The sequence below is a fragment of the Argiope bruennichi genome, chromosome 6 (genome assembly GCF_947563725.1).
Source record: "Argiope bruennichi chromosome 6, qqArgBrue1.1, whole genome shotgun sequence".
In the NCBI taxonomy this organism is placed as follows: Eukaryota; Metazoa; Arthropoda; class Arachnida; order Araneae; family Araneidae; genus Argiope; species Argiope bruennichi.
In genome coordinates this window covers 81,468,345-81,495,723 of record NC_079156.1, presented here as the reverse complement: position 1 = coordinate 81,495,723, position 27,379 = coordinate 81,468,345, and the positions used below count along the sequence as shown (strand labels likewise).

The 27,379-nt window shown below is 25.8% G+C and overlaps 1 protein-coding gene across 2 annotated transcripts; it reads left to right on the top strand.

Annotated features, from left to right (window-relative positions):
• Window positions 1-1,074: 1,074 nt before the first annotated feature.
• On the top strand, window positions 1,075-18,750 carry LOC129972912 (protein arginine N-methyltransferase 9-like). 2 transcript variants are annotated; one of them, XM_056087229.1, is made up of 11 exons: window positions 1,075-1,131; window positions 2,452-2,641; window positions 3,208-3,334; window positions 5,951-6,187; window positions 8,577-8,738; window positions 9,997-10,257; window positions 10,803-10,962; window positions 12,439-12,637; window positions 13,460-13,946; window positions 16,502-16,658; window positions 17,729-18,750. In XM_056087229.1, exons 2-11 carry the CDS (start codon window positions 2,458-2,460, stop codon window positions 18,089-18,091), a joined length of 2,337 nt encoding a protein of 778 aa, XP_055943204.1. In that variant the 5' UTR covers window positions 1,075-1,131; window positions 2,452-2,457; the 3' UTR covers window positions 18,092-18,750. The 2 variants fall into 2 exon arrangements, with proteins under 2 accessions (XP_055943204.1, XP_055943205.1); XM_056087230.1 differs by lacking the exon at window positions 1,075-1,131 and adding an exon at window positions 1,966-1,984.
• Window positions 18,751-27,379: the final 8,629 nt, after the last annotated feature.

The window sequence follows — 27,379 nt, the reverse complement described above, 5'->3', positions numbered from 1 at the left end:
TAAATATATTACGTCCTCCATCCTTAAAAATTAGATTTAAAACAGACATTTTATAAAAAAAAAATGTTTATATTTTTTCAAAATACTTTTTAAGGAATAAAAAAAGCCTATAAAAGGAATATAAAATTAGTTATGCTTAGAATAATCCATTCATCCAATGATTCTGTCTAATTGTATAAAAGAAATGAATGGTTTCATTTACAAAGAGCTATGAAATTACATCCATAAAAGTATGTATTTTGTATGAGAAATATTTTCACGATAACATTTTTTTTTCAAAATATATTTCACAAAAAAGAATATAAGACCTCTTTGCTGTATAATAGGTGAAAAATAATCAACTTAAAAAAAATTTTTTTTTTCTTTTCACTTTATTAATATAAAATTAATCATTATCAGGTTAATATACCATGGAACCTCATGATAAATACTAACAATGCTTCGTTATCAAAAACAGCAGAAATGAGATAGAATTATCAAAAACTGCAATTACAAATTCAATTAAAATGAATTCCAAATTTCCTCAGTATTGATATTTTTATTTTGAAATACTGAAAAATGTATTGAAAAAATATTTTATTCATAATGCTTAAAAATTTATACAGATCGATCATTCTTAAGTGAATATACCAAAAGGACATCGAAGGAGTCAGTCGATTTTCAATTTTATGTACGATTTTAATCTAAACTCTTAAAGGCAAATAGGCAAATATGTTGTAAGTGGAAAAGGAATAAAAAGAGTCACGGATTCCCTTCAATCTAAAACCGAAAATGAACAATTCCCTGTATTGACATTATGCTATCAAAACTTAAGTGGGCTGAGCCGACATCTCCAAAAGAAAAAAAAGGGTATAGACTGATTCCCGACTCTCCAGGGAGTGGAAAGAAAATCCCAGAAACACAAAACATTCCTTAAAACAAAACACAAAATTTAAAAATAACAATAGCAAAATTATTTGTTATTCAAAAAATCTTGGATTATACATCTACAGTTGAAAAATGTTCTATATCCTGCTTTCACCACTATATTGATTTAACAATACACATAGTTTTAGAGGGGAAAATTCCAACTGAGTGGCAATACTTCGATAATAAAAAAGAAAGAGGGAAAATTTACAAAACAAAAATAAGGTTTGTTTAATTTTTCTCTAATTTTATAAATTTTCCAACTTTGTAAGGAAATTATATGAGGTTTTTGGAATAAAATGTTTAAGAGCCTTATGAAATTTTTAGAATAATATATTCGGCATCGAAAGATTATTCGTAAAGTGTTTGGATCAAGTAACCTTAGAAAAAACTATGACCTCCTGTTGTCAAGAAGTTAAAAGATTTTTCTTCATCATTAGTTAATGTTTAAACAACTGAGATTATTTGTATGAATAAAAATTAGATGTGATTTTGAATATTGTATTTAAAAGTTTACCATTTTATTTTACCTTAATTTCCGATATATAAAACTAATCAGTTAAGATTAAGGCGAAGAGAATCTGTGAAAGAATGAAAATTTTTAACCAGATATAGAATTGTATCTGTATACTTACAATTTTTATCTCCAAAGTCAACCGAAAGATGCTTTACTCATTAAGTGTTTCAATTGGTTTAGTAAATTGCTTTCTGTTTAAAACTGTCATTGATATTTATGCATTGTAGTAAACTTATATTCAGTCTTTAAACATGTAATATTCTATGTTTGTAATTTGTAAGCACATTTTTGTCGTAGGAGGTGTTATTATGTAAACAGAACAGTAGTTAAATAACTTTTTACTTTCATTTTATGGTATCAAATGTATGCCTATAAAAGTTGTGTATTTCTTAACTAAATTAAACTAATATAAATGATTTTTTTTTAATTATAGAATTTATGTTTACATATTAACCATGTGCCAGGAATTGATGCCAAAAAAATCATCAATCACCAAAGTTATTAGGATATTAATAGGTTCCATTGTAATTGGAATTTGATTATTTCCTTCAATAGCATGTGGTTAGTACTAAAATTCATCTGTGGTATATGCTTAATACTTAATTATCTCTAAATCTGCCTGCATATGCTGTGAATTAAATATTTAAGGTCATACAAACATAATATGACTTAAGCTGTAATGTTGGATATTTTATATTTACAGAATAATAAATTTTGAGATTTTTTTCCTCCTTTAATTTCTAATTTTTTTTAGTACAACAAATATGAAAATTCATAAAGTATATACTTTTATTAATTTTCTGTAAAAATGTATACAGATCAATTACTTTAAATAAATAAATAAAATTATAAGTAATGGAAAAGGTATTTCTATAATTAAATTACTTTTCAACATAAATTTTTAGAAAAAAATTGTGTATTTAATTTGACATTTTTATTATAAACCTTTGCAAGCTTTATTTTCTGACTTTTTAAAAAAATAAATTTCTGTTATAAAATAAAACCATTTTTGTCAATTAATGTTTTAGGTAACCATGGAGAGCACTACTGAAGATTGGAATCAAGGAAGGCAGCTACTTTTGCAGCGCTGTAAAAGTCGTGCTTTAAGCTGCTTAAATGAACATGAATACAGTCGAGCGTTTGCACACTTTATCGTAGCTCTGACTGTTGAACCTTCTGTGAAAGGAGAATTGTTAAATGCCTTTTTATTTACATTGGGTAAATATCAGTTTGAATTTCTTATAATTCAAAATTGCATGTAATTTTAACATTTAAATTCCTTTAGAATTTTTCATACTTTTAATAATGAATTAGACTTTATTCTGCTGACAAATTTATTTTTTACAACTATTGATTTTAAATATGAATCTAATAAGTTTACTTTGTTAATCTAAATGTTAACTGTTCTGTGAATTAGAATACAGATATTAACCATAAATATTTGCAAATAAAAATACTTAAAAAAATTTATTTAAAAAATCACTAAAATATACATAGGCATGCCAAATACCACAGGCATCTGAGGTTTAATTTTGCAGTTGAATGTAGTGTTGTGTGTGTGCATGCAAGCTGATTTTTTAATATTTTCACCATAAAATCTTTTCCAACAGAATTTTAATTAAAATTGATACTTTGTAAATCTTTTTTAAATATATATATATCCTTTAAAATTATGTGATAATAGTTCCATGATTATTAATGATCCAGAATAAATTTTTGGATATTGTTGATGACTCTTTGTAATTAATAATAATTTTTGTAATAAAATTTAACATTTAATTTAGAAAAATTATCTGAGAAAATGGAAAAGGAAAAGCAAGTAAATGAAGTTTTGATGTGTTATGAACAAGCCTTGGATGTTTTACCTCATGATTCTCATGTTTTGCATGGTCTGGCCACTACTTTATTTCGGTATGATATTTGTTATTTTGTTGGTAAATGAACTATCAAATTTAATTCACATTATTTACATTTTTATAAAAATGATAATCATATATTACAATCTTGCACTCTACTACTTGATATTTAAATTTTAGGTTAGTTTGGAAGAATCCTTTTATAAATTAACTTATAATGATTGAAGATTTTAATATTTTCAACCCATATTTATTACTCTTTTTTCCTTACTTTTCCTCCTTTCTTTCCTAAACTATTGCAGTAATTTGTTATGGTTAATTTTTTTGCATAATGATTAAATGAATGCGAGTGAAACATAACTTGTGTTTTTGGTTCATTTTTTATAAATATGAGATTTTACAGAAAAATGATTAATTAAAAAATTATATTAGAAAAGATGAAAATTTATACACCATATAATGAACATAAACGGAAAACACAATATTTGTTATTTTTGAATGTTATAAAGTAATGTTTTATATGTATACATGCATGAGATGCAAAATTCCCACACATGATAAAGTATTGGTTATGTTTGAGATTAAAATGGACTTGAAATGTGTGTTGTACTGAAGCTTACCATACAATATACATGTAGTGCCATTGTTTGAAACTCTGCTCTTATAATCCAATGGCTGATTTTAAAAATTATTAAATAGTTGGATGAATATTTTTTTAAAAGGAACAAGTGGATCATAGTATAGATCTTGTCTAAGTCTTTTGCAAGATGTGATTCTTAGAATTCCTTTATTAAGACTGAATAAAAATATTTATAGTTTCAATATAATTACATTACTTGTGTTAAATGAGCATTGTTTGGTAATTATGGAATCCATAATACAAACTATTACAACATTAAATATTTACATATACAAATATTCTTGATTAAACCAGGAAATAAAAACAAAAGCAAACATTTAAAATTATAAAAAAGAGAAATTGGCATATACAATAGATAATTATGTTATGCTTAACATAATATTTTGATTAAGCACTAGAAAGAGTTGCAACACTAACACCAGAATGTAGGAAATAAAACATGAAAATAGTTTCAAAACTTTTTAAAATATCGAAAAAATATCAGAATCGATTTAAAACAGTTTCAAACATCTTAACATTGTAGCACAATAATATTTATACTTTATTGTATTTTTTCAATTTACTCTTAAATGTATAGCAGAAATAATATGCTTAAAAAAATATGCATTTTATATCTTTGTAACACTTTTGTATAATTTCAATATCTAAAGTAATGGGTACATTATCAAATGTTTTTGAATGTATTTTCGAAAATTAAAATTGTTACCATTATAAAGCTTATTTTTCGAATTTCAAGGTGGTAAAATGATTTTTGTATAGTGATAAGTTAATGAGAAAAACTTTAAAATTTGGATTAATTTATAATTAAAAATGTAATTAAAATTGAAAAAAGCTTATATTGAGTTCCTACTATCAAAGAAATAATTGTGTTCGAGGTTTGGTACCTTTATGGCCAATGGGCTGCATTATATAAGATTTTGAACTTTTTTTTTTTTTTTTTTTTTTTTTTCATCATCCATATCACATGATGAAAATGACAGATAATATGCTGACTTGTAAACATTTTCATGTCAGGATATTAATTTCATCTTGAATTTACAAACATAAAAGGTGTTTGTATTAAAAATTATCAATATTTAAATTAAGTATTATTAAATCAAATGAAATTAGTTTCCATTTTCTTTCTCTTCTCTAAAGTTATCCTTCCTTAAATTGAATGATCATTAATGCATCTAAAATGAAATATTACCATTACAGATAATTAATTAAATATTTAAATTTATTATGCCCTTTTCTTAATGATATTTAGTCTTTTCATAGCCTTTTTAGCGTGCATATTTTTTCAAAGAAATTTAGTTGTTTTATTAATATTCATGTATACATATATACACAATGCTACGTGTACATTACAGTTATACATAAAGATGTATGTATTATCTCTTTGTAATACAAGTATTTTTTTAGTATCACATTTTTGTTTTCTTTGTATAAATTGCATTATCTCTTATGTATTATCTCTTTGTAGTACATAAGTATTTTTTAATATCATATTTTTGTTTTCCTTGTATAAATTGCAATTAATTAATATATTAGTTAAAGCAAATATATGTTTTAATTATATTTAAAAACAATTAGTAAATTATATATTAAAACTGTCTTCACCTTGAGAGAGTTTCATCATTATACAAAGCATTTCTAGATATTTGATGAATGCTGTCAATACGTTTGACAATTTTTTAGATTTTTTGAGGGGAAAATGCTACTATCAAATATTGTCTTTATTTATCTCTGTTTTCTCCTTCTCACCGTACCATAAAAAATTAATTTGAAACTCTTCTAGATTTTATTTAAAATATTTCTTGCTTTTTGAAATTTAATTACTTAGCAAAAATTGCTTTTCAGAGAGCTAACTCATTTTAATTAAGTATTAGTTAATGTAGAACATATTTTGACATTTGTATTCAAACATCAATATCAGTAAACTAATATTAATAATTAGAATTTTTATTTAAAACAAACATATTAATTCTGATGAACAAATTTTTTTTTCCATTTATCAAAATTAATATTAATATTCTTGGTCCTTTTTAGCTTGGGATATGTTGAATGTGCTCTTTCATATTTTTTGAAATCCTACAAAGCGAATCCTTTTTTCACTCCATCTCTTTATTGCATGGAAAATTTAAAAAATGCATTGGTGGAAAGGTGGCATTTTGTAATGTTGAATGATAAAGAACGTAATCTTGCTTACAAGCGAGCTATAAAGAGGGCAGTTGAAAATGGCCACAAGCGGGTTTTGGATATTGGAGCTGGTACTGGCATTCTAAGGTAAATATATCTTTTGTAAATGTCTCATGTGCTTTTTTAATGATAATATATAAAAAAGTAAGTGATTGAGAATCATTTATAGTTAAATATTATACAGTTTGCATAATTATTTCATGGTTTTATTTTTATTTACCACAATTGTTTCATATATTTTTTTCATGATTTTATTCCTAATATTTTGAAAAATTAATACTTTTTTGTAATTAAATTTTTATTTACAATGATGTTTGATAAAATATTTCACCTGTTAGTAGTTTTATTTTTCTTTTACTTCTGTCTGTTTGCATTCTGATAAATTGCTTAAACTTTTTTGGGTGGTGTGGGGGGCTATTAGATATGATTTCTCTCATTCTTTTCTGCACATCCATTTTTAATTAGTTTGTTCTGAATCATTATTTAAAAAAATTGAATGACAATTGCTATATTCAAAAGCAAGCAGCCAATTCTTTTTAGAATAATTATCAACTTTTAAAAGTGGTTTGAAGTAGTTAAATATAAAGCAGTACACTGAGTTATGTCTAATGCTTCTTAAATAACAAAAATGAATGCTGGCTAAACACTAACTTATTAATAATTAATGCCCAATTTAATTTAAAACATCGATTTGAGTAAATTTCTTTTAAATTTTATTAAAAAAATATTTGTAATATAACCATGAAGTAAAATGAAACATATAAAGTAAAGTATTTATTACATAAATTTTATCAATAAAACATAGCAAAAAAAGCATTTTAAATAATTGGAAAAAAATAAACAAAGCAAAGGCTCTTTATTAGTTTTGTCACAAACGGTTAGTTTTGTCACAAATGTAGAATTAGCATATAATATTGTTTTAAACTCATCTGTTAATTTGGTGTTAAATCATACTTTATTATTCCCTTTTTTTTGTCACTATTTCATCATTAAGAGCAATATAAATACTTAATAAGATGTTATGATAATTTTCATCAAACAATACTGGGGCAGGTGACTTGCTATCTAAGATCATAAAGTGATTAAAAGTTCATTTTTGCATACATTTTTTTATATAATAGATATTAAACAATTTTTGAAATACAGTTCTTTTTTCAAACATTTGTACTATTAGGTAAAATCAAGAGAAAAAAAAGGTTTAAATTCCTTGCATTAATGCAAAAATAAATCAAAGCAGAAACACAAAAAACATTTCAAAATGACAATACTTTAACTTCAAAATCTAGTTTATTGTGGTGTATGCCAGTTAAAAGCTATTTAGGAGTTTGAGAATAAGTATTCACTTATCCACAACAAATGGAATGCATACAATTTAGCTATTAAATTGAATGAATGTTGGGCTTTGATGAGTTAGTAAACTTGAACAAAAAGAGTTGAAAACCACATAAATAGCAAATTGAAGATCATACATCTGTTAATTATATGTATTTACTTGAAATTTGAACTTGATTAAAAAAAGTGAAGAAAATGTTTAACTATTTGAAGCACAAGAGAAAAACACTCAATACCATGTTTAAGAAATTGCAGATGAGCAATAATGAAATTTTCTGCATTTATAAAGTTTTTTTTTTTTTTTGAGATGGAATTCATTATCAGATTAGATTTTTTCTTTTTTTATTTATTCACCTTAAAGAAAAAGAAAAATTAATAAATATTCTTCTTTCTAGTCTCAAGAATTTATTTGAACCACTTAGTAATGTAAACTGTTAATTGTTATTCCCACTTAGTTTATGTCTGTGATATTTTCAAGTATTAAAATTAGTGAATAATCAATCTCCAGATTTAATTGGTTTTTACAGTTATTAGAAACAATCAAATGATAAACTCTTTGCTTCGATAGTAAATATTAAAATATCTGCCCTTTAGAGGGGGGGGGGAAATACTAAAATGAATAAAAGTTGATACATTTCCTCCTTCCTGATTTCAGAATTAAAAATTGTTTTTTGAATTGCAAATATAATTAAAGCGTTGTAAAAGCTTGTTTCAGTATTTAATAAATGAGCATATTTCCATATTTTTTTAATTTCGGATTTCAATAAAATCCCATAGTGTATTTTTTTACTTGTACACAATGTGTGATTTTAACCAAATTTCATTAATACTATATTAGCAAAATCAATTTTTTAAAAGATTTTTTTTAATATGTTAAATATTGCAATTTAGATAGTGTGATTTAACGGCTTTGGGAAATGAAAAACTAAAAATTCAAGCTTGATTTCTTGAAGGATTAAATTTCATGCATTTCATTGAAGAAATTCTGTAGTGTAATGAAAAAAATTTGTTTTGCAGTTTAAGGTGTTATTTTGCATTTTTCAGTGCATTCTAGACAAATTTTTTTCTTCAATTATAAAAACATGAATATATTTGTTGGGTAATTTTAATATTTACTGGATTCATTTTTTGTAATTTTTTTTAGCATGATGGCTGCTGATGCAAATGCTGAAAAAGTATATGCATGTGAAGCCAGTGAAATCATGTTTGCTGTTTTGCAAAATGTGGTAAAAATGAATGAAAAATCCATTCAAGTTTTTCCAAAATTTTCGACAGATTTGGTTATTGAAGAAGATTTACCCGAAAAGTATGTACATTTTCTTCTTATAATCAGCTTATTTTTTTTAAATATATGTTTTGACTTATTGCTACATTTAAATACTGTTCATCAACTAATAATTTTTGAAATATTTTTATGAAGGCTTTTTATTAAACTAAAGTTCTTACTTTTAGTATTTTGTTGTGTTGTTTGATAAGAATTTAGTGTTTTAACAGGAATTTTGTATTTTCGAAAGAAATACATGTTGTACTCAAAAATATATTTATTTTTCTTTCAGAGAAAAAGTTTATTTCTTCAGTTTTCTTTATGCAAATCATTGATTTTAAAAAGAGAAGTAAAAAATAATGTCTAATAAAAACTACTGTCTTTGCTTGAATATTGATACAAAATTATTGAAAATTAAAGGGGAAAAAATAAAGAGACGGGGAAAGATAGGATAAGTCCCAAATTCTGATTTTTCCTCATTGTTAATAATTGTCAGGTGGCTTCTCCGGTACTAAAAGATTTAGTGAAATATCATTTCCCTACTTGGTTACATTTCTTTCTGTCATGCTCTTGTGACCTCAGATTAAAGTTATTCTAAGCCACAGCAAGGGTACTTCAAAATGTTTTTTTTTTTTTTTTCCCAGTCTGAAAGTTTTTAATTGGACATTAAGTTTTTACTGCTAATTTGTGGTTAAAGAATATAGTCAACAGCTTCTTATCTTTAACTTCATAATATTATCAAAATTTCAATATGGAAAAGTCATCAAAGGTTATGAAGAGAGGGGAAAAAATATGAAACAATTGACTGTAGTACTATGTCTGTAGCCCTAACTGATAAGCTATCACTAATTGCACTATATTTTTATTGCTATAAATCAGTTGTGATATGTATTCTTTTTTTCATTGAAATATTTTTATATAATTATTTATTATTTTTTAATAGTGTTAATCATATCCTGAAAGGAAGACATTCATGTTTTTTCAAATAAAAAGTAACGTGCAGTAATGTTCCATTCTAATAAATGAAGTTAGATCAAAGCATCATCGAGTGTCCTTTTTTTGTGTGTGTTTTGGGGGGGGGGATGTGATTGGGAAGTAAAGCAATTCCATCAGTTATATTAAATACTTAAAAATACATTAGTTTTTGAATCATGGAATTGAATCAGATAAAAATATTCTGAAAAGCCTACTTGGTAAATTTATAAATCTATAAATCCATGTATTTATTAAACTAATTCTTTCTCATTTGTCAGCTGTATTTCAAAATCATTATTCTAAGCATTCAATTTGCTTTATATAGGGTGTCTCTAATTGTCACTGAAATATTTGATGCTGGATTGTTTGGTGAAAATAGTCTAGAAACTTTGGACCATGCTTGGGAATATCTACTTGAAAAAGATACAGAAGATCTTTCTCCTGGTGAAGAAAATGATGTTTCTCCAACATGCCCTAATCATCTTGATAAAAGTGATGTAAATGTTTGTCGAGCAAAAGTTATTCCATATTCTGCTGATGTATATGTTGTTCCTGTGGAAAGTGAGCATTTTCGCAAAGCTTTCAAGTAAGTTTGGTTGATATTTAATTGTTACTTACATGTTTTTTTCTAAACTTACTAGGATAATTTGTATTATGTTTCCTGCAGAATGTTAATGCATAATAGCATTTATTAGCGTATAGTATCTGTTCTGTAAAAATGGTACCTATTTTTTTTAATTGAAAAGTTTGCAGTGATAATTTCATAATATCAGAATTTATCTGCAGCATTTTTGTTTGCATAATATTTTTATTACAAGAAATTTTGGTTTTATTGAAGAAAATAATTATTGAATAAACTTATACTCGTTTTCAATTATTAAACTATTACTCTGATGCTATTATTGTTTATGTAATATCTGATTTTAAAACCAAAATGATGAGATGAAACTTTTATTTAATGATAATTAAATTATTGATATTAAATTTTTTTATAAAAAGCTTTTCTTAATGCTTTATTATCCAGCTAGAAGTGAGAATGCTTATAATATTCATTAAAATTACACTTTAAAAACTTTTCATTCTTGATTTAATATTCTATGAAAATGATCAATCTAATTATGTTATTCTTAGACTTGATAATAAAGTTAAGCAAGCACTTGATATAAAAGAAGATGTTATACCCCAATATTTGGATGAAGAACCTTACTCTACTGAGAAGATTTCCAATATAAAATTCAAATACTTATGTGAACCATCTTGCATTTTGAAAGCAAACTTCAATTCTCCTCAGGTATATTACTTTTTCTTTTATAATGCCTCCTATTTTATTTTATTTTCCTTCCCAGTTATACTATAATCCAGTTATTTATTTATTTTTTGAGAATTTCTGAAAGATCAGAGTTAATCATTAGGTTTAAATAGTTCATTTCTTTTTTACTTTTCAAATGATTTTTCTATACGATTTATAAGAATTAGTATTTTTTTATAACTATATTGTTTTCATAATGTTAAAGTTTGAAATTTGGAAAATAATATATTTTGGGTGATATTAAATACTTCAATATTTGTTTTAAATATCCAGTGATTTCACATATATTCAATGATTTACTGATCATTTATCTTGTTTTAATTGAAGTCAGTTTATTCTAAATATAGAACTTAAAGTTCAACAAATTTGTGCAGTGTGTGTTCCTGTTAGATTTTGTATGTATGCATGTATGTGTGTGTTGGTAAAAATAATAGTAATTAGCATTTTTACTATGTTCATTCAAATATATTTAATTTTAAAGTTATGCCTTTTAACTTATAATATTTTATATGTTCATATACTATGTAAATTGTATAATTTGACATGCTTGATAAAAAAAAATTTAAAACACCCTGCAGAGTAGACATTAGACCTAGAGCTATCAAATTTTATTTATTTATTTGTTCATCGACAGCATATACTCAATAAGAAAAATGTGTGTGTGTATGTGTTACAGTGATACTAATATATAATTGTATAATTTTGCTCTTAATGAATTTTTAATTATTTTGCAATAACTGGTTTTATAATAAAATGTTTTAACCATATTGAATATTTTGTGTGTGTGTGTTCATGTTCCTGTGGAAACTACTATACAATCGAGAGTAAATTTTATTAATAAAACTAAGTTGAAAAATTGAAGTTAGAAAAACATTCTGTAAAGTTTTGGAATACAATCTTTAAGCTTTATTTATTCATTTATTTTTTGTAATGTACTTTTTTATTATTCTTCTGTTTGTTTGCTGTGTTTTCCATACAAATAAAACATAGAAAAGTAAAAATATATCATAATTTAAATCATAATACCTTTAATTTTGGGGGATGATATAACTAAAAATAAACATGTGTTTAAAATTTGAGTTGAACTTTAGCTGGGTAACATATTTTTGCAGAACTTTAATTAAATATTCTTATATTGTTAAACATCTCTGGTTTACATTGTCTTTCGTTTGATTTGTATATATATAACTTCAAAGTCATAATATCCTTTATGAAACTCGAAATATAATGAATTTTTTGAAAGTGCCACATGTTAGATTTCAAAATATCCTTTATAAATGTAAATCAGGTTTTGAAAAAAAAAAAAATTATAGCTTTAAAATGCAGAATTTTTAAATGAAACTGAAAAATTATTTTTGCATTTCATATATAGATTGTTTGGATAATTTTGTGCAAAATATGTCTGTTAATAAATATTTTAAATATTATTTCTTTTGATATTTTATTTATTTATTTTAGGAGATTAAAGTTCTGCTGCAAGGAAAAAATTTAAATCCCTCATACAAATGCACTCAAAGTGGGAATTTAGATGCATTTGTGATGTGGTTTAACTTGCATTTAGACGATAAAGAAACCATTTCAACTGCTCCAAAAGAAGGCTCAGATAGTGGTTGTTGGGAACAAGCCATATTTTATGTTTTACCTCAGTATTTGGATGGTAAGTTTTTGAGAGGCAGTTGTTAAAGCCATTTTATATCTAATTAATTCATGTTAAGTTTTGTGTACCTTTTGAAATGCATTATCTGTATCTTCTTATTAGAGAGCCATATTTTTGTTAATAGTTTGCTGTAGCTGTAGTTTCTGGATATTTCTGTATTACATTCATTAGTTGATAAATTATTCATTTAACTGTGAACTGATATTTTGAAAATACATTTAATATAAATTAGAAATGAGAAATTAATCTAGAATCTGAATTAATAAATTTTTAAAATTAGTTATTCACACAAATGGTACTTTTTTCTATGTAATAATCTTATCAATAATTTTATTTTCTCAAAAAATTTCTTTTCTTACTAGAATAACTAATTAATACCAGCATTTTATTTAATATTTTAATTTGCAATGCTTCATTCTATTCCTTGAAATCATAAATTTTTTTGAGAAAAGAAATTGTCTTGTTTTAAGCACTTCATTAATATTTACTGAATAATTGATGTTCATTTTTGTTTCCCAATTATTGGTATTTGGCAAATTCACTTCTATTGAATAACAAATTGCAACCTCAACAAAACAAAATCACAATGAATTAAAATGTAATCTCATTTACTTTTTTAAAAAAAACCTTTATATTGATTTCAAAATTGAAAAGGTGTTAGTCCTGTTTTATTTTAATCACAAGTCTGGGTCTAAGTAAATTTTTAATGTTGGAAATGAACAGTAAAATTTTATTAATAACAAATTTCTACTTCTGATATAAATATGAGTTATTTATTGAAGCTTTATTCTTTATGCAAATTCATTTTGTGTTTGTTTTCAGGTGTCTCTTTATTTTGCAATGTTGGAGACAACATTGAAGCAGAATTCCTCTGCAGGGGCCATTTCCAATTGAAAAAAGTGAAACTTCCCAACTCTGTTCCAGCCAATAATTTCAATCAGAAATTAACAATGGACCCTTCTTTAATTAATTATTTGAACTCTTACGGTACAGGAGATATTATCAACTTGAATCTCAAGGACATTTCTCATGTAGATAATGCTTCCATTTTGGATATATCAACATTCCCCTGTCTCAGTTTAAAATCCCTGAAAGATACTTCAAGTGTTGCAGCTGTACTGAGAACGCAGTACCAGTCAGAAATTGAACAACTTCGAGATATGTATGGAATTTCCCATGACAGACTGTCATTTAAATCATATGAAGATTTCTGTAATTCAAAACTGCAGTGTGATTTTTTGATAGTTGATCCTGTTGAACTGTGTGGTTTGTTGAAGAAAAACTTGTTGGAGGATGTAACTGTTTTAAGGTATGAAATTATTTTTGAAATAATTGAATGAAAATTTTTGATCTGTTATTCCCTTTATTTTTAAGAAGTTTCTTTCATTAAAATATTTATAATATAGTTTGAGCCATTTCATAAATAACTGTACATACGTATTTTTATATACGTATATTGTATTATATTACACATACCTTATTTCAAAATAATACCTACTATTAATCTTATTTTGATAATATTATTTATTTATTTTTTTAAAAAAAAGGCTACCTAATACAATAATAAGCAATTGTAAAAATTTTAAATAATTAATATATTAAGATTTATTTAAAAGTCTTAATATTACATATAATAATTTTGAATTTTATAAGTATCTTTTCTAAGATGAAATCTATGAATGACTAATTCATACTGATTATATTGAGTTGTTAGTTGTTATTAATATCAGTTTTTAATTATATTTTATGCTGTACCTTAGTTAGCAGGTCATTAAATACATGTTGTTACAAGCAATTGACAATTAAACTAATAAAAAAGAATCAACAGCATTTTTTTTTTCTTCATTTTATTGCAAAATTCTTCCCAATCCCTCTTATAAAAATCAAATATTACATATTTAATGTTTTTTTTAATATGTTTCTGTCATATCTTTTTGTATTTTTAGAAGCAATAATTATAATGAGTCTTGTACACGTGCATTGCAAATTTAAATCATGTACTTGATAAATTAAGGAAGCGAAATTGCGGTTCTTTTTTGTTTTATTATTGAAATTTTTTCTGCTAATTCTCGTTTTTAAACAAAAGTATATTTCATATGTTTTAGAAAAAGTTATATAATGTTTTATATCTTACACTGTGATATATTGAGTAAAGATTTAAACTTTTCAATGTTAATGATAAAGAATATTTGTGACTTATAATGCATCTTAATAGCTCTTTGTTTTGTTCTTGAGTAATGCTTTCTTCATTTCTGTTCTTGAATGAGAGATAAACTTTATGAAGGAAGTATTGAATTTTCATATCAGCTTGTAATGTTTACTCGAATATCAATAATTAACTTAGCATTTCATATCCAATAAAAATTCAAAATTGTATTTTAACAGAATTGTTAATTTGAAAGCACTATGGTATACATATTTATGAGTTTCAAAATAAGAAGACATATTCTTTTTAATTAGCAACTGAATTTAAAGTATATGCTGAATCTGTCTGTTTACTTGAAAGATTTTAAAAAATCCTGTTGTGAATTGATTAGAAATAAGGATTGAATGTTTGCTTTTAAATCGAAAATAATTTATTGCATGTACAATATTACTTGTCTTTAAGACTTTAACCCCTTCAGGTCCGGGGAAAGGAAAAAGAAGCAGCCCCCCCCCCCCGCAAGCCCAAGCGCTCGGAGAGTGTACAACCAACAGGCCCAAGTGATTTTTCCTGCTAAGCCTAATTTTAATAAAAAATTCATATAAATTCATTACTGCAAATAAATACGCTGAAATTTATAGCTTTTTATGATTGATAATATCTGAATATACTGTAATAAAATTGTCGCAATATTTAAAAAAAAATTGTGAAATTTAAAGTAAATGAAATAAAATAAACATTTTAATAAATCAAGTTATGTACAATATATACTTTCAAAAAATGAAACATTACAAATCAGTACCTTTACTTACTAATATTCAAAACATGTAAATTATTAGAAAACATTGTAAAACAATTACTTAATTATATCTAAAATGTTTGAAGTTTATGATATATTTCAAAATATATTTTGGGACAAGCCCTATGTTGAAAGTTTTGTATTTACAGTAAGATAACTTCCGTTTTTATTCTTTTAAAGAACTATCCGATTCATTCATCAATTTAGAAATCTAACTCACTTAAATACATTGCTCTTTTCGCTATAATAACTGAAATAAAACTGACCCAAAATATACAAATAAAAACCTATCTTGCAAACCCCAAATGGAAACGATAAATCTACATAAACCATTCATTAATCTTTTATCCATCTTAGTCAATATATAAATGTAAACCCAGAGCGCAGGCAGTCAAGATCCTTTAAATGCCCAATCTCTCAAAAGAGCCAGAAAAAGTGTAATTGTTTATATGTTTAAATACCTGGATCAAATAAAAAAAATAAAAAACTTGGAAACAAATTAGTATATTGAAGGTCAATGTTCTGTGAAATATTATTCGAAATTATAATGGACTTCAACCGCCATCTAGTGCCATTAAAAAATTTAAATAAAATGTTCCAAACTGAAATCACATCATGGGCTCCTGGAGTGGGTAAGGCTGGGCCCTGAAGGGAGAATCGTGTGATCACGTATATGTGATCATGGTCCTCAATGAGTTAAGGGAACAGGTTTATAGTAATTGTAGCTTTAACTGATTTAAATTTTAACTATAATAGAATTTAATAATGTCTCTGCTCACTCGCTCCCTATGTATGTATATCTACTAATTATCTATATTATAAAAAAGACAATTATCTATAATAGTAGTTTAATTGGGAAAATTTAATAACCCTTCTCTATTGTTTCCTTTATATTTTAAATTACATTTTAACATTGATGTAGGATGCAGTGTTTGAAGGATTCAGGACTTGTTGTACCAGGACAAATAGAAATTCATGCCATTCTAGTTGAAAGTGAAACTCTCAAGGAGCACTCAAAACTGATTTCTGATGAAAGGGTAGACGATTATAAAATTTCTCAGATAATGAATGCCTATAAGGTAAATAATTTTCCAATCATTATTTAAAACCCATTAGTTAATCTGGTTTATAAATTACAATACATAAATATATTTATATGAATATTATAATCAATCAACTCACATGGGGGAGGGCTGAATGAGGTTGTGTGTTGAACTGTTATGTTTAGAATATATCTTGATGATAATGACCATGTCTAACACATTTTAACTATGGTGATCAGATGAGATTACAGTTTTCTCAGGATGATAGGCCATAAGCATTTCTGAAATCCTGAATATGATCTGTAGGTAATGGAAAACAATTGGTGTAAGATAAGCAGAGGAATGTTTTTTAAAAAGTATTCCTTATAATGTCGAAAAGAACTTTATTTAAAGCACAAGTTGTTTAATTGGGGCTCTTGTAAATATTCCACCTCTTTCAAGATAAGTAGAAACACATCTATTAGGGACTTCAATCATTCTTATATGGTGTTTTGTAGTTTTTGGTGCTCTGTTAAATTAGTTGTGATTGTGTATATCTTTTAATGTTTTAAATCATTAGATTAAATGATTTATTAATCTTTTAAAAGGTTGTAATCTTTTAATTGGGATCTTTTTTAAAGAAATTTCATAATCATCATAATTCTTAAGAAATTCTCCATTATTATCATTTCACATATCTTGAAATGATCAGTACTTCTTTGTAATTTGTCGTTATTGAATGGAAAGAAACAAATAAAGAAAAACAATTTTCCCTCATTAAAAGATGTTTTGATAATAATAAAAATAAAAAAAAAGAATCTGGCCTTGTTTGTTATATAATTCTGAAGATTTATTCCAAATTAAGCAGTAACATATTCAGTGTTGAATTTTCCAAGTCTTAAAAAAATAACCAAATTAAAAGTAACAAGGATGTTGTACCTACACCTATAAAAAGGTGTTATGTTTTATTATTTAGCTATTTTTTTTTTCTGTATTCCTCTTTATTTAAGATTTTGGATGCAAGTATTTTTTTAAGTGAGAACTCACGGCAAAAATGTATTATTCTTTTTAGAAAGTTTAATTAAGTGTTCCTTCTCTGATGAATGTATATTTATTTATTTATACAGTGCCAGATTCATCAAGATATCCAGTTTTCAGCACTTCTTCATCAAAAGATCACAGAACCTTTTAAACTGTGCACTATTGATCTGAACAATACATCTGAAAACGGAACAAAATCTTTCTTCAAAGACAGCTTTAAAACTGCTGAGGTGGAAGTTGCAACTAGTGGTAAAGTGACTGCTGTGATTTATTGGTTTGCAATCAAATACCATTCCTCTTACACAGTCAATACTTCTGATCCCGACAGTTTATGGAAGCAAGCAGCTTGTGTTTTGGATGAAGAAGTACAAGTCCAGAAAGGTGATAAATTGTGTTTACAATATAGCCTTAAAAACAGCTGCTTCCAGATTGGTATTGCTAATCAGTAAACTCTGAAGTAGCTCTTGATATCATTGTTGATGTTAGAACATTATGCAGCTGTTGCAGGTTCCAGAATGTGTTTATTTTAAAAATAGATAAATATTTTAGGAAATATTTCTGCTTTTAAGTTGAGGAAATGTTGATGTTTGATGTTGATATCTGCATTTGCTGATTCATTTGTCTTGATAAAATAGAAAAATATTGCAATGTTTAGAGTTGATGCTCTTCCAAAGTTTGTTAGAATTGATGTCCAAAATGAAATATATAAACAATGGCAAAAAAAAAAAAAAAAAAAAAAAAAAAGAAATGCTTGAAATTGATGTAAAACTAATAATGAAAAAAAGATATGAATAGGTATATGTTCTTCAGTTGTAAAAAGCATTGGTGTTACTTCAGCTGTTACAAATTTAGCATGATTAACATCTGCACAGGCATAATATTCAAATCATATTCATTATTCAGAAATTATTTATTCAAGATTATTTCAGTACATATCATTATTTTTACTTATCTAGTCATTATTTGGTCATTTATGCCTCTATAGGATTGTTTGATTGCTATCCATTACTGCTGAAAAAAATATTTATTGTTAAAATAAATGTAAGCAAAATTATGGTTTGTCAGGTATGGTTAGTAAAAAAAATTTCTTCAAAAAAAAAAAAAAAAAGATTGTTTTGCTTTTGAAGAATTTCATGTAAGTGCAGGTGTCTAGATTCAAAAGTCTGCTCTTTAGAGAATTTATAATCAAATATTAGTCTCTTTCATATTTATGATGTGTTATGTTTGTTTTGAAATTTTAATAAATTTGTTGAAAGGATTTTCATTTGTGATGTGTTATGTTTGTTTTGAAATTTTAATAAATTTGTTGAAAGCATTTTTATTTGTAATTTATCTTGCTTTTAATATAAAGTTTTTTTGCCATTTGAAGTTTTTAAAAAATGATTTAGCTGTTTATTTGAAAATCTATGAGGAAACATACCAGAAGAATTATTTTTACTAATAAATTATTGTGGTGGTAATTGCAATTCTGAGAATACTAATTTTAGCTCTTCATATAATGTTCATTTCAAAAGGTTGTTTCTTTTGATTGGATGGTTTTACGTGGCAATTGATGACAATTTTAATATACATTAAGTAAAAAAAAAAAAAAAAAAAACGATTTCCAGGAGTGTTAGTTATTTTTTTCTTGTGTGAATATATATTTTCACTCTGAATTCTATCATTTTATAGTTGAAATGTGTAATTATTATTCACATGGCTGTTTAATTTTTAAGAAAGATTTCAGGAATGGTTCTTAGAAGAATTTATACAATACATTAAATTTTATGATTAAGACAAAGGATAACCAGGTATAATTGTTCTGATCTCATATGCTACAAAATAAGCCTTGCAAATTGCCTATAAATAGCAGAAGAATTCTTTTCCAAATTTGGCATCACTTAGAAAAATATTTAATGAGGAAAAGGATATTTGAAAATAGCATCTATTGTTGAATCAAACAAACTGTTCATGGTTTTCACATTTGGGGGGGTGGGGTCCTTTTTTTGAACAAATTCCTACCTATTTTGTATGAGATGATTAACTTCAATTTGAATAAAAATTGGTATACCAAATTAATCAACTTTGGCAATCTGTTTGTTCACTCAATTTATTGAATCTTTAGATTGTAAAATCTTAATATATATAGATTACGTGTCACGTTGTTTGTCCGCGATGGACTCCTAAACTACTTAACCGATTTTAATCAAATTTGCACACCGTGTGCAGTTTGATCTAACTTAAAAGATAGGATAGCCCTTTTTTTGAATTTTTAATTAGAATTTTAATTATTAATTAAAAACTAACTTTCCCGCCAAAAAAATCTTTTCATTTTCCCCACCGCCAAATGAGTAAGGCTTCAGTTTTTTACCCAACAGTCATGAGGCTAGGCTTAAGATTTTTCGGCTGATTATTTGAAACGATTCTATTTATTTTCTTAATGTTTGATGCATTTAAAATTAAACATTGTTAATTAATCGATCTTTCAGATTCATTCTTAAGTACTTTTGAATTAAAATAAAACAGAATGAAGGAAATTAAAAATTTCTAATCTGCATAGCGTTACCCCAACTGGCGTAGAAAAACTCACGCATTTGCGTTACCATAACTGGCGTTGAAAATTCACGCATGCGCATTGTGTTCTGATTGTTGACATGACAACCATTATCAACGGATGATTTAAATTATTTTTAGGTTAGTTGCATGTTTTTGTAATTAAATTGCATTTATGTTAGTTATATATTTTTTGTATACGCTTATAATTTTAAGTACATCGGTTTTTTAGTTTTTTTTAACCTGTTTTCAACCGATTATTTTAAACGATTCGTTTTATTTTCTTAGTGTTTGATGCATTTAAAATTAAACATTGTTAATTAATCGTTCTGGTCATAATGAATCTGAGAATATTTTGTTTACAAATTCTTGAAATATTACATAAATTAAGAAAGATATTCTTTAGTGCCCATAAAGTTTAAATGCTCAGTGACTCTTTTTTCAGTAATCATATTATAAAAAAAAAAAAAATTTGTTTCAGTAAAAAATATTATTATATTAATTGAAGATGAATTCTTTCCACTTTAATTTATAGTATAAATTAACTAACTAACTAGAACTAACTAACAAGGAACTAACAGAAAATTAGAGAGATACATATTACGTTATGACTGAAGGCGTTGATAATATTATGAGAGAATTATATGACTATCAAAATTTGAAGTTTTAAAATATTTTGATGAAGAAGCTATTAAAGTAGGAATTGCATAAAATATTTAATGATTAAAATGTTAACGAACATTAAGATTGGCGAACCAGCTGGTCGCCAAAGGCGGCTAATAATAATATAAATTAATAAATGAATAAAAAATAATAATAAAGTAGATAAAGATTGTAAAATAATAATAAAATAAATTAATATGGAATGAATTTTTTTAAAAAAATTTCATTTTATTATTTGATACTTTTTTAAAGCATGAATTGGATAGAAAAGTTTATTGCAAATTAAGTATATACATTATGATGTAAAAGTGAAAGTGATTGTCTTATTACCAAGTTAAAAACCATATAATTGAATATTTTGAAGAATGAGTTTGAATTCCAATATAATGCTCAAAAACATTCTTATAGATTATGTGTCAAATTGAATTAAAAAGTATCATTAAAGTTAAGGAAAAATTGTGCAGAAATAGAATTAATATCATTAAGAAAGTTTAGTCTTAAGATAATCCAAAGATATTTTCATAAGATAATGGTTTTGGAAGAAAGAATCATCAATTTCCAAAGGAAAGTCATAGCAGTTATCCATTTGGTCTGTTTTTACACATGTTAAAGCTCTCTATTTGAAGTCTTAATTTCTTTTATATCTTCCTTCTCTGATTAAATGGACTTTTTAATGATATGGTGTATCCTCTCCAAAACATTTCTGATAACATTTTGCAATACCATTAATTAGCTAAGCAATGTATTGAATTCAGTGCAGCTGTAAAAATGTTTAATGAAGCACTTTGAAATTTGTACAATAGTTTGTTCACATTTGACTGTGCCTTTCAACAGGGAATAATAAGAATGATTTCTAAACCATGTGCATTAGCACTTTATATTGATATGTTTTAAAATTAAATGTAAAAAATGCCAAAATAAATGGAGAGTGTTTCTGATGCATGAAGTTATTATTCTGTAGAGAATTTAATTTTTGAGAAATATAAGAAGGTTTATACTGAATAAGGAAGAATTTATACTGACGAAACTTGTGTGAAGAATAATTTCATTGTCAATGAATTTTGGCATTTAGAGGATATTAATGGTATATTTTAAACAGGATGTTGCATTTTTGTGCTAGAGGCTCACTGAGAATTTAAGTGAGTACAAATTTTATCTAAAAATATTGCGATGAAAAGTAACTGTCATAAATAAATGATCTCAAATATGATTGAGAAATATATGCAAAAATAAAAATTCTTAATTTGTCAGAAAATGTCACAATTGTTATTGATAATGTGCCATATCTTACAAAGCAAATTAACAGAATTCTAATAAGCTCAGAAGTGAAATTTTCATTTTGCTTATGCTTAAGTTTTTGCATTCATCTGATACTTTAAATATGGAATTATAAGAACTTGTAAAGTTGAATGACTCCATGTCAAAAATTTATAAATTGAATCTCAAGTTTAATATAGTTGTTCAAATATAGAAAGACAAATTTATAGCACACATTCTAACTTACTTGAGCATATTATTTAATAAATTAATGAATCAATTAATGAAAAAATTCATTGACAAATGATAATCTCACAGATCATGATCTAAAGCTTGAATTAAATTATTGAGAAAAAAAAACTATTATTGAAAAGATATATAAATCATTTCAAATTTCATTACTGTTAAAAGAAGAAAATGTCACTGAATATGATTATGAAGCCACAATTTCAGCAGAAGAAGAGGATAATAATACTTATATAATATGTCTCTTTTAATTTTTGTAAAATTTATATACTAATTCTTAATTTAAACATTTAAAAAAATCTTACAAGTGTAAAGAAAATGTAACAAAACATTATTATTATTATTATTATTATTTATTTATTTGTAGTATTATGACAATCAATAACTGGGATTTGAAATTGTTTGTTCCTACTTTCTTGTGCAATATGTCATTCTGGAGTGTTTTTGTTTAAAATATATGGTAGCATCTCCCTATAATATACATGTCATTAGTAGAAAATATTGCCAAAATAAAGACATCAAAACTTTTTTAATGAAAAAAAAAAAAAAAAAAAAAGATGATAAAAGCATAGATGAAAATATGTTTGAAATGAATATAATATGAATTTAATTCTAGAGGGGAGAAAACATACACACACACACCCATCATATTTACTTTAAGGTCTCACTTGACCATTCTGTTTTTATTTCATACCGTATAAAATCATAACCAAAACGTATGTCCAGTAAATGGTATAACATTATGTCAAAACTATGCCTTGATTTACTATAGTGATATTTAATATTAAAGTGGTGGAATAATTTTATCATCAGCAGTTAAAAGAAAAACAATTTAAAAAAATCTTTGTTTGTTGTAAAATATCTACTAGTTGTGTCAATTTCTTCATTATCTAATTAATCGATAATTGCTTCTGATAAAGTGACTTTTTAAAAATGTGGTTTATTATTATTATTTATTTAGCTATCAGGAATAAATCTTTAAAATTGATTAGAGATTTAGTGTGTTAGTTTGTAAGAATGCACAATTTGGACATTGAAAATAATTTGCCTCTAAAAAAATAAAGAAAACCATTTTTTAAAAAATATATATATGTTTATAACATTACCTTAATTTTACATTTAATATTAATGCTTGAAACTGTAGTTCTAAGTAAGTAATATTCTCTCTTCATATTAAACATTTTTTTTTTTCAAAATCATTACTAATTTAAAATGTGCCAAGATCTACTGAAATATAATTGTTTAGAATAGTAATTATATAAGGATCAGATTTATTAATAGAAATTATTAAAAAGATCATTGATAAACATGTTGCACAGAAGTTCGTTCATACTCTAAATAACTAGTGGGAACTGCTATTGTTCATCAACTTTGAACATGGTTTTAAATTAAAAGTTGTATTAGCTGCTAGGATGATAGAAATGTGTATAATTATCATTTGCATATTGCATTTAATCGTGCCTTTATTACATTACTCTCATAAACTAGGTGTGCATTCTAACTGTTTTGCTATATATAATTTCTAAACTTTTAGAGATATACAGGGTGTTTATAAAGTCCCGGCCCCATTTTGATGTTTAATAACTCATAAAATAATAAAGATATAAACACACTTATGACATTTATTGATGGAATAACTCATATATTTTCCTTTTCAGGTTTGAATATTTTTACTTTTGTAAATATCGTCTGCGCGTGTGGTTAATTTCAGATAATTTCATTTTCCAGTCTAAATATCTGTACTTTTCTAAATATTGTCTGCTTATTAATTGCATTTTTCTCTCTTTTGTTTTTGTCAACTATTGCAATGTTATGTTTACTTTTGATGCGTTTGTTCTATGTAGTACTTTAGTATGTGATGTTTTATTCGAGCGGATATTAAGGAGAATGCATACACCACAAGAGAAAGCACAGATTTTATGGTGGTTCATAGAAATGAAATCGATAGTGCAAGCACAGAGAAATTTCAGAAGAATTTACCAAAAAGATCCTCCATCCAAAAACAGCACCTTGCGGTGGAAAAAGAATTTTCTAGGAATTGGAAGTATCGAAGATAAGAAACGTTCCAGACGTCCTTGCACAAGTGATTTTGATGTTGAGCGTGTCAGAGAGACATTTTTACACAATCCTAGAATATCTGTGAGATCAGCGGCAACAGAATTGGATATGCCAATTTCGACGGTGTACAAGGTTATTAAGAAAAAATTAAGACTGCATGCATACAAAGTTCAAATTGTTCAAGTTTTGGAACCGAACGATAGACCTAGGAGGATGGCCTTTGCAACAGATATGCTAAGGAGGATAGAAGATGCTGCTGATTTTCTGAAGAGCATAATGTTCTCCGATGAAGCATCCTTTCATGTTTCTGGCATTGTTAATCGCCATAAAGTGCGCAAATGGCTCTGTGGATGCCGACATGCTTGTCGCTACCTGGCGTGAAATTGACTATCGACTTGATATTCTCCGTGCGACGAAGGGGGCACACGTGGAAGTTCATTGACAAGGGTCATGAAACTTTTTGAGTCTATTTAACCACTTATGTTATTAATTTAAATCTATCTTTATTATTTTATGAGTTATTAAACATCAAAATGGGTCCGGGACTTTATAAACACCCTGTATTTAAAATGAAGAAATTCTTTAAATGGTGTAAAACTATGTTTTATGTATGATGAATTGCAGAAAAAATTATGTATCTAAATTCTTATATTATCCTTTGACCTTGTTAGTTATATTTAGTGAAATGTTCTGGACATATTAATATTTTCTTTTTATAAAGTCGATTTTTCTGCAACAAAACTGCCCGAATTTGAATACCACGATTTTCGGTGTTCCGAAATAATTCTATAAATTGATTGCCAAATCTTCATCGAAGCGGCTATTGAAATTTTCTGAAATAAGGATATGAAAATTTCAAAAATCTTTTACGATTTACTCGAAGTATGTAAATGGAAGAATTCTCTATATTTCTTGGTTTGTTAATCAGTTCGGTTTCCGGTCAAAATAAAATCGCTCTTAATATTGATAAATATTTACTACGAGTAAACAATGTTTTGTTCTGGCGTTTAACAGAGACCTTTGATTTTTTTATAACTACCAAATTGGACAGATAAACTTAGGAAGTTCAGGATGCACCCTTCAGAGTGTTTTTTTTTTTGGTTGAAATTTTAATCAATTAGAAATGAATTAAAATTTTGTAAGTTTCCCTCGATAACTTCTTGGAATATTTATTACACAAGCCTAATTTTTGTACCTTTTTAAAATACACATATATATATATATATATATATATATATATATAATGCCAATTTAAAAGTTTATTTATTTTATTTTTACAATTTTCAAGAATAAATTTTATCTTGTTAAGAAATTCAAGCAATTTTTATTGTTTCATGAAATATTTAAACGCATGATATTTTTCTGAAAGCTGAAGTAATGAGATATCGCCAATTATCTGTGCAATTTATGAGAAAAATCAGGGAAATAAGTTACTCATTTAATGTCTTAAGAAAGACATTAAATGAGAGAATCACAAGCATCAAGTTATGCAACAGATATTTAATTGAAATCAATGTATCCGGCGGTTCTGAAATCGCTTAAATTGGAAATAAATGTCCCCCCCCCTTCTTTTAGCTTGTGCATCAACTACAATTAAACAAGTAGTATATAAAAAAATTTTAATTCAATTCTTACTTAGGTCAACAAGATTTTTTTTTATTTTAGTTACTTTTTATTAAATAATTATAATTAATATAAATATGTATATACATATGACAGGATGACAATATTAAGTGGCAAAATAGAGCTTGGCGACAGGGCGACGGATTTGGCGACCAAATAGAAATTACTGGACAAATTTAATTAATTAATTAATATTTGAAGAAAAAACTGTATTAACATCAAGTGTTATCCACTACAAGATGAAAAAAAAATGTATTTGAACTTGAGTAGATGAATAAAAAGTATTTTATTAACGATTGAAAATTTGAACAAAATATATATACGAGAGTGTGAACTAATAGAAGGAATTGAATAAAAGAAATTAAATGAAGTGTTTATATATCAGGGATGTTTCGTAATACTAATTTTAATGACAATTTTTCCGCCTTAAAAACCGAAACTTGTATGGTTTTTTTAAAAAAGCAAATCTAATATTCATTTTGTTATACATTAGATACGTCATTTATATTAACGAATCAGCATAATAAAATGTTTTTACTAAGAACATTTGAAACGTTAATATTTGTTTACATTGTCTTCAAATTTTTTACAGTAGGAAGGACTTGTCAGGTATCTGAAACTTTATAGACTGGCATCTGCACTAGCACTCTATTTTTCTCTCTCCTAAAAAGAAAATAAACAAACAAAAACATAATTTTAACCATTTAGAACTTGTGAAATTTAAGAAAGAAACTTTAGTTATTGTAATTTAAATAAATTATTGAAAAAAAAAAAATGAAAACGAATTCTAACATCCAGGAATTTTGCATAAGTACTGAAGCACAAAGTTAGCGGTCAGTGATGGATTTCCAACTTGGTTTGAAAGGGGCTGCTGTCAGGTCGATTAAAACAAAGACTAAATAAAAGGTCGATTGTATTAGACTGCTTGTCAAATTAATTTGTTAGAAATATATATTTTTAAGTTATAAAAAGGCTAGAGTGTATGTACACATTGAATTATTAGAATCTTAATGATATTTTATTCCCAGCTTTATGATTTATTCCTTCAATTCAGTAATAATTTGTTCCTGAATCATAACTTCTTTATTTTTTCTGAAATTAAATCAAATAGATTAATTAGATTCTTTTAATAAAAAAAAAATATCAATCACAATGAATATTTGGCAACTCAAAGTTGCCAAGAATCTATTGAATTTTATTAAAATAATGTCGGGTTTACCCTCGGCCAGTTGCAAGCGCATGCGTAGAAAGGCTGAAAAATGCTGTTAGTTCGATGGCAAGTAATTGTTCCAACGGGATAACAATTTGCCGCTCTAATGTCTTTTTTTTTTTTTCTTACTGTGCATGCGTTTGTAGAA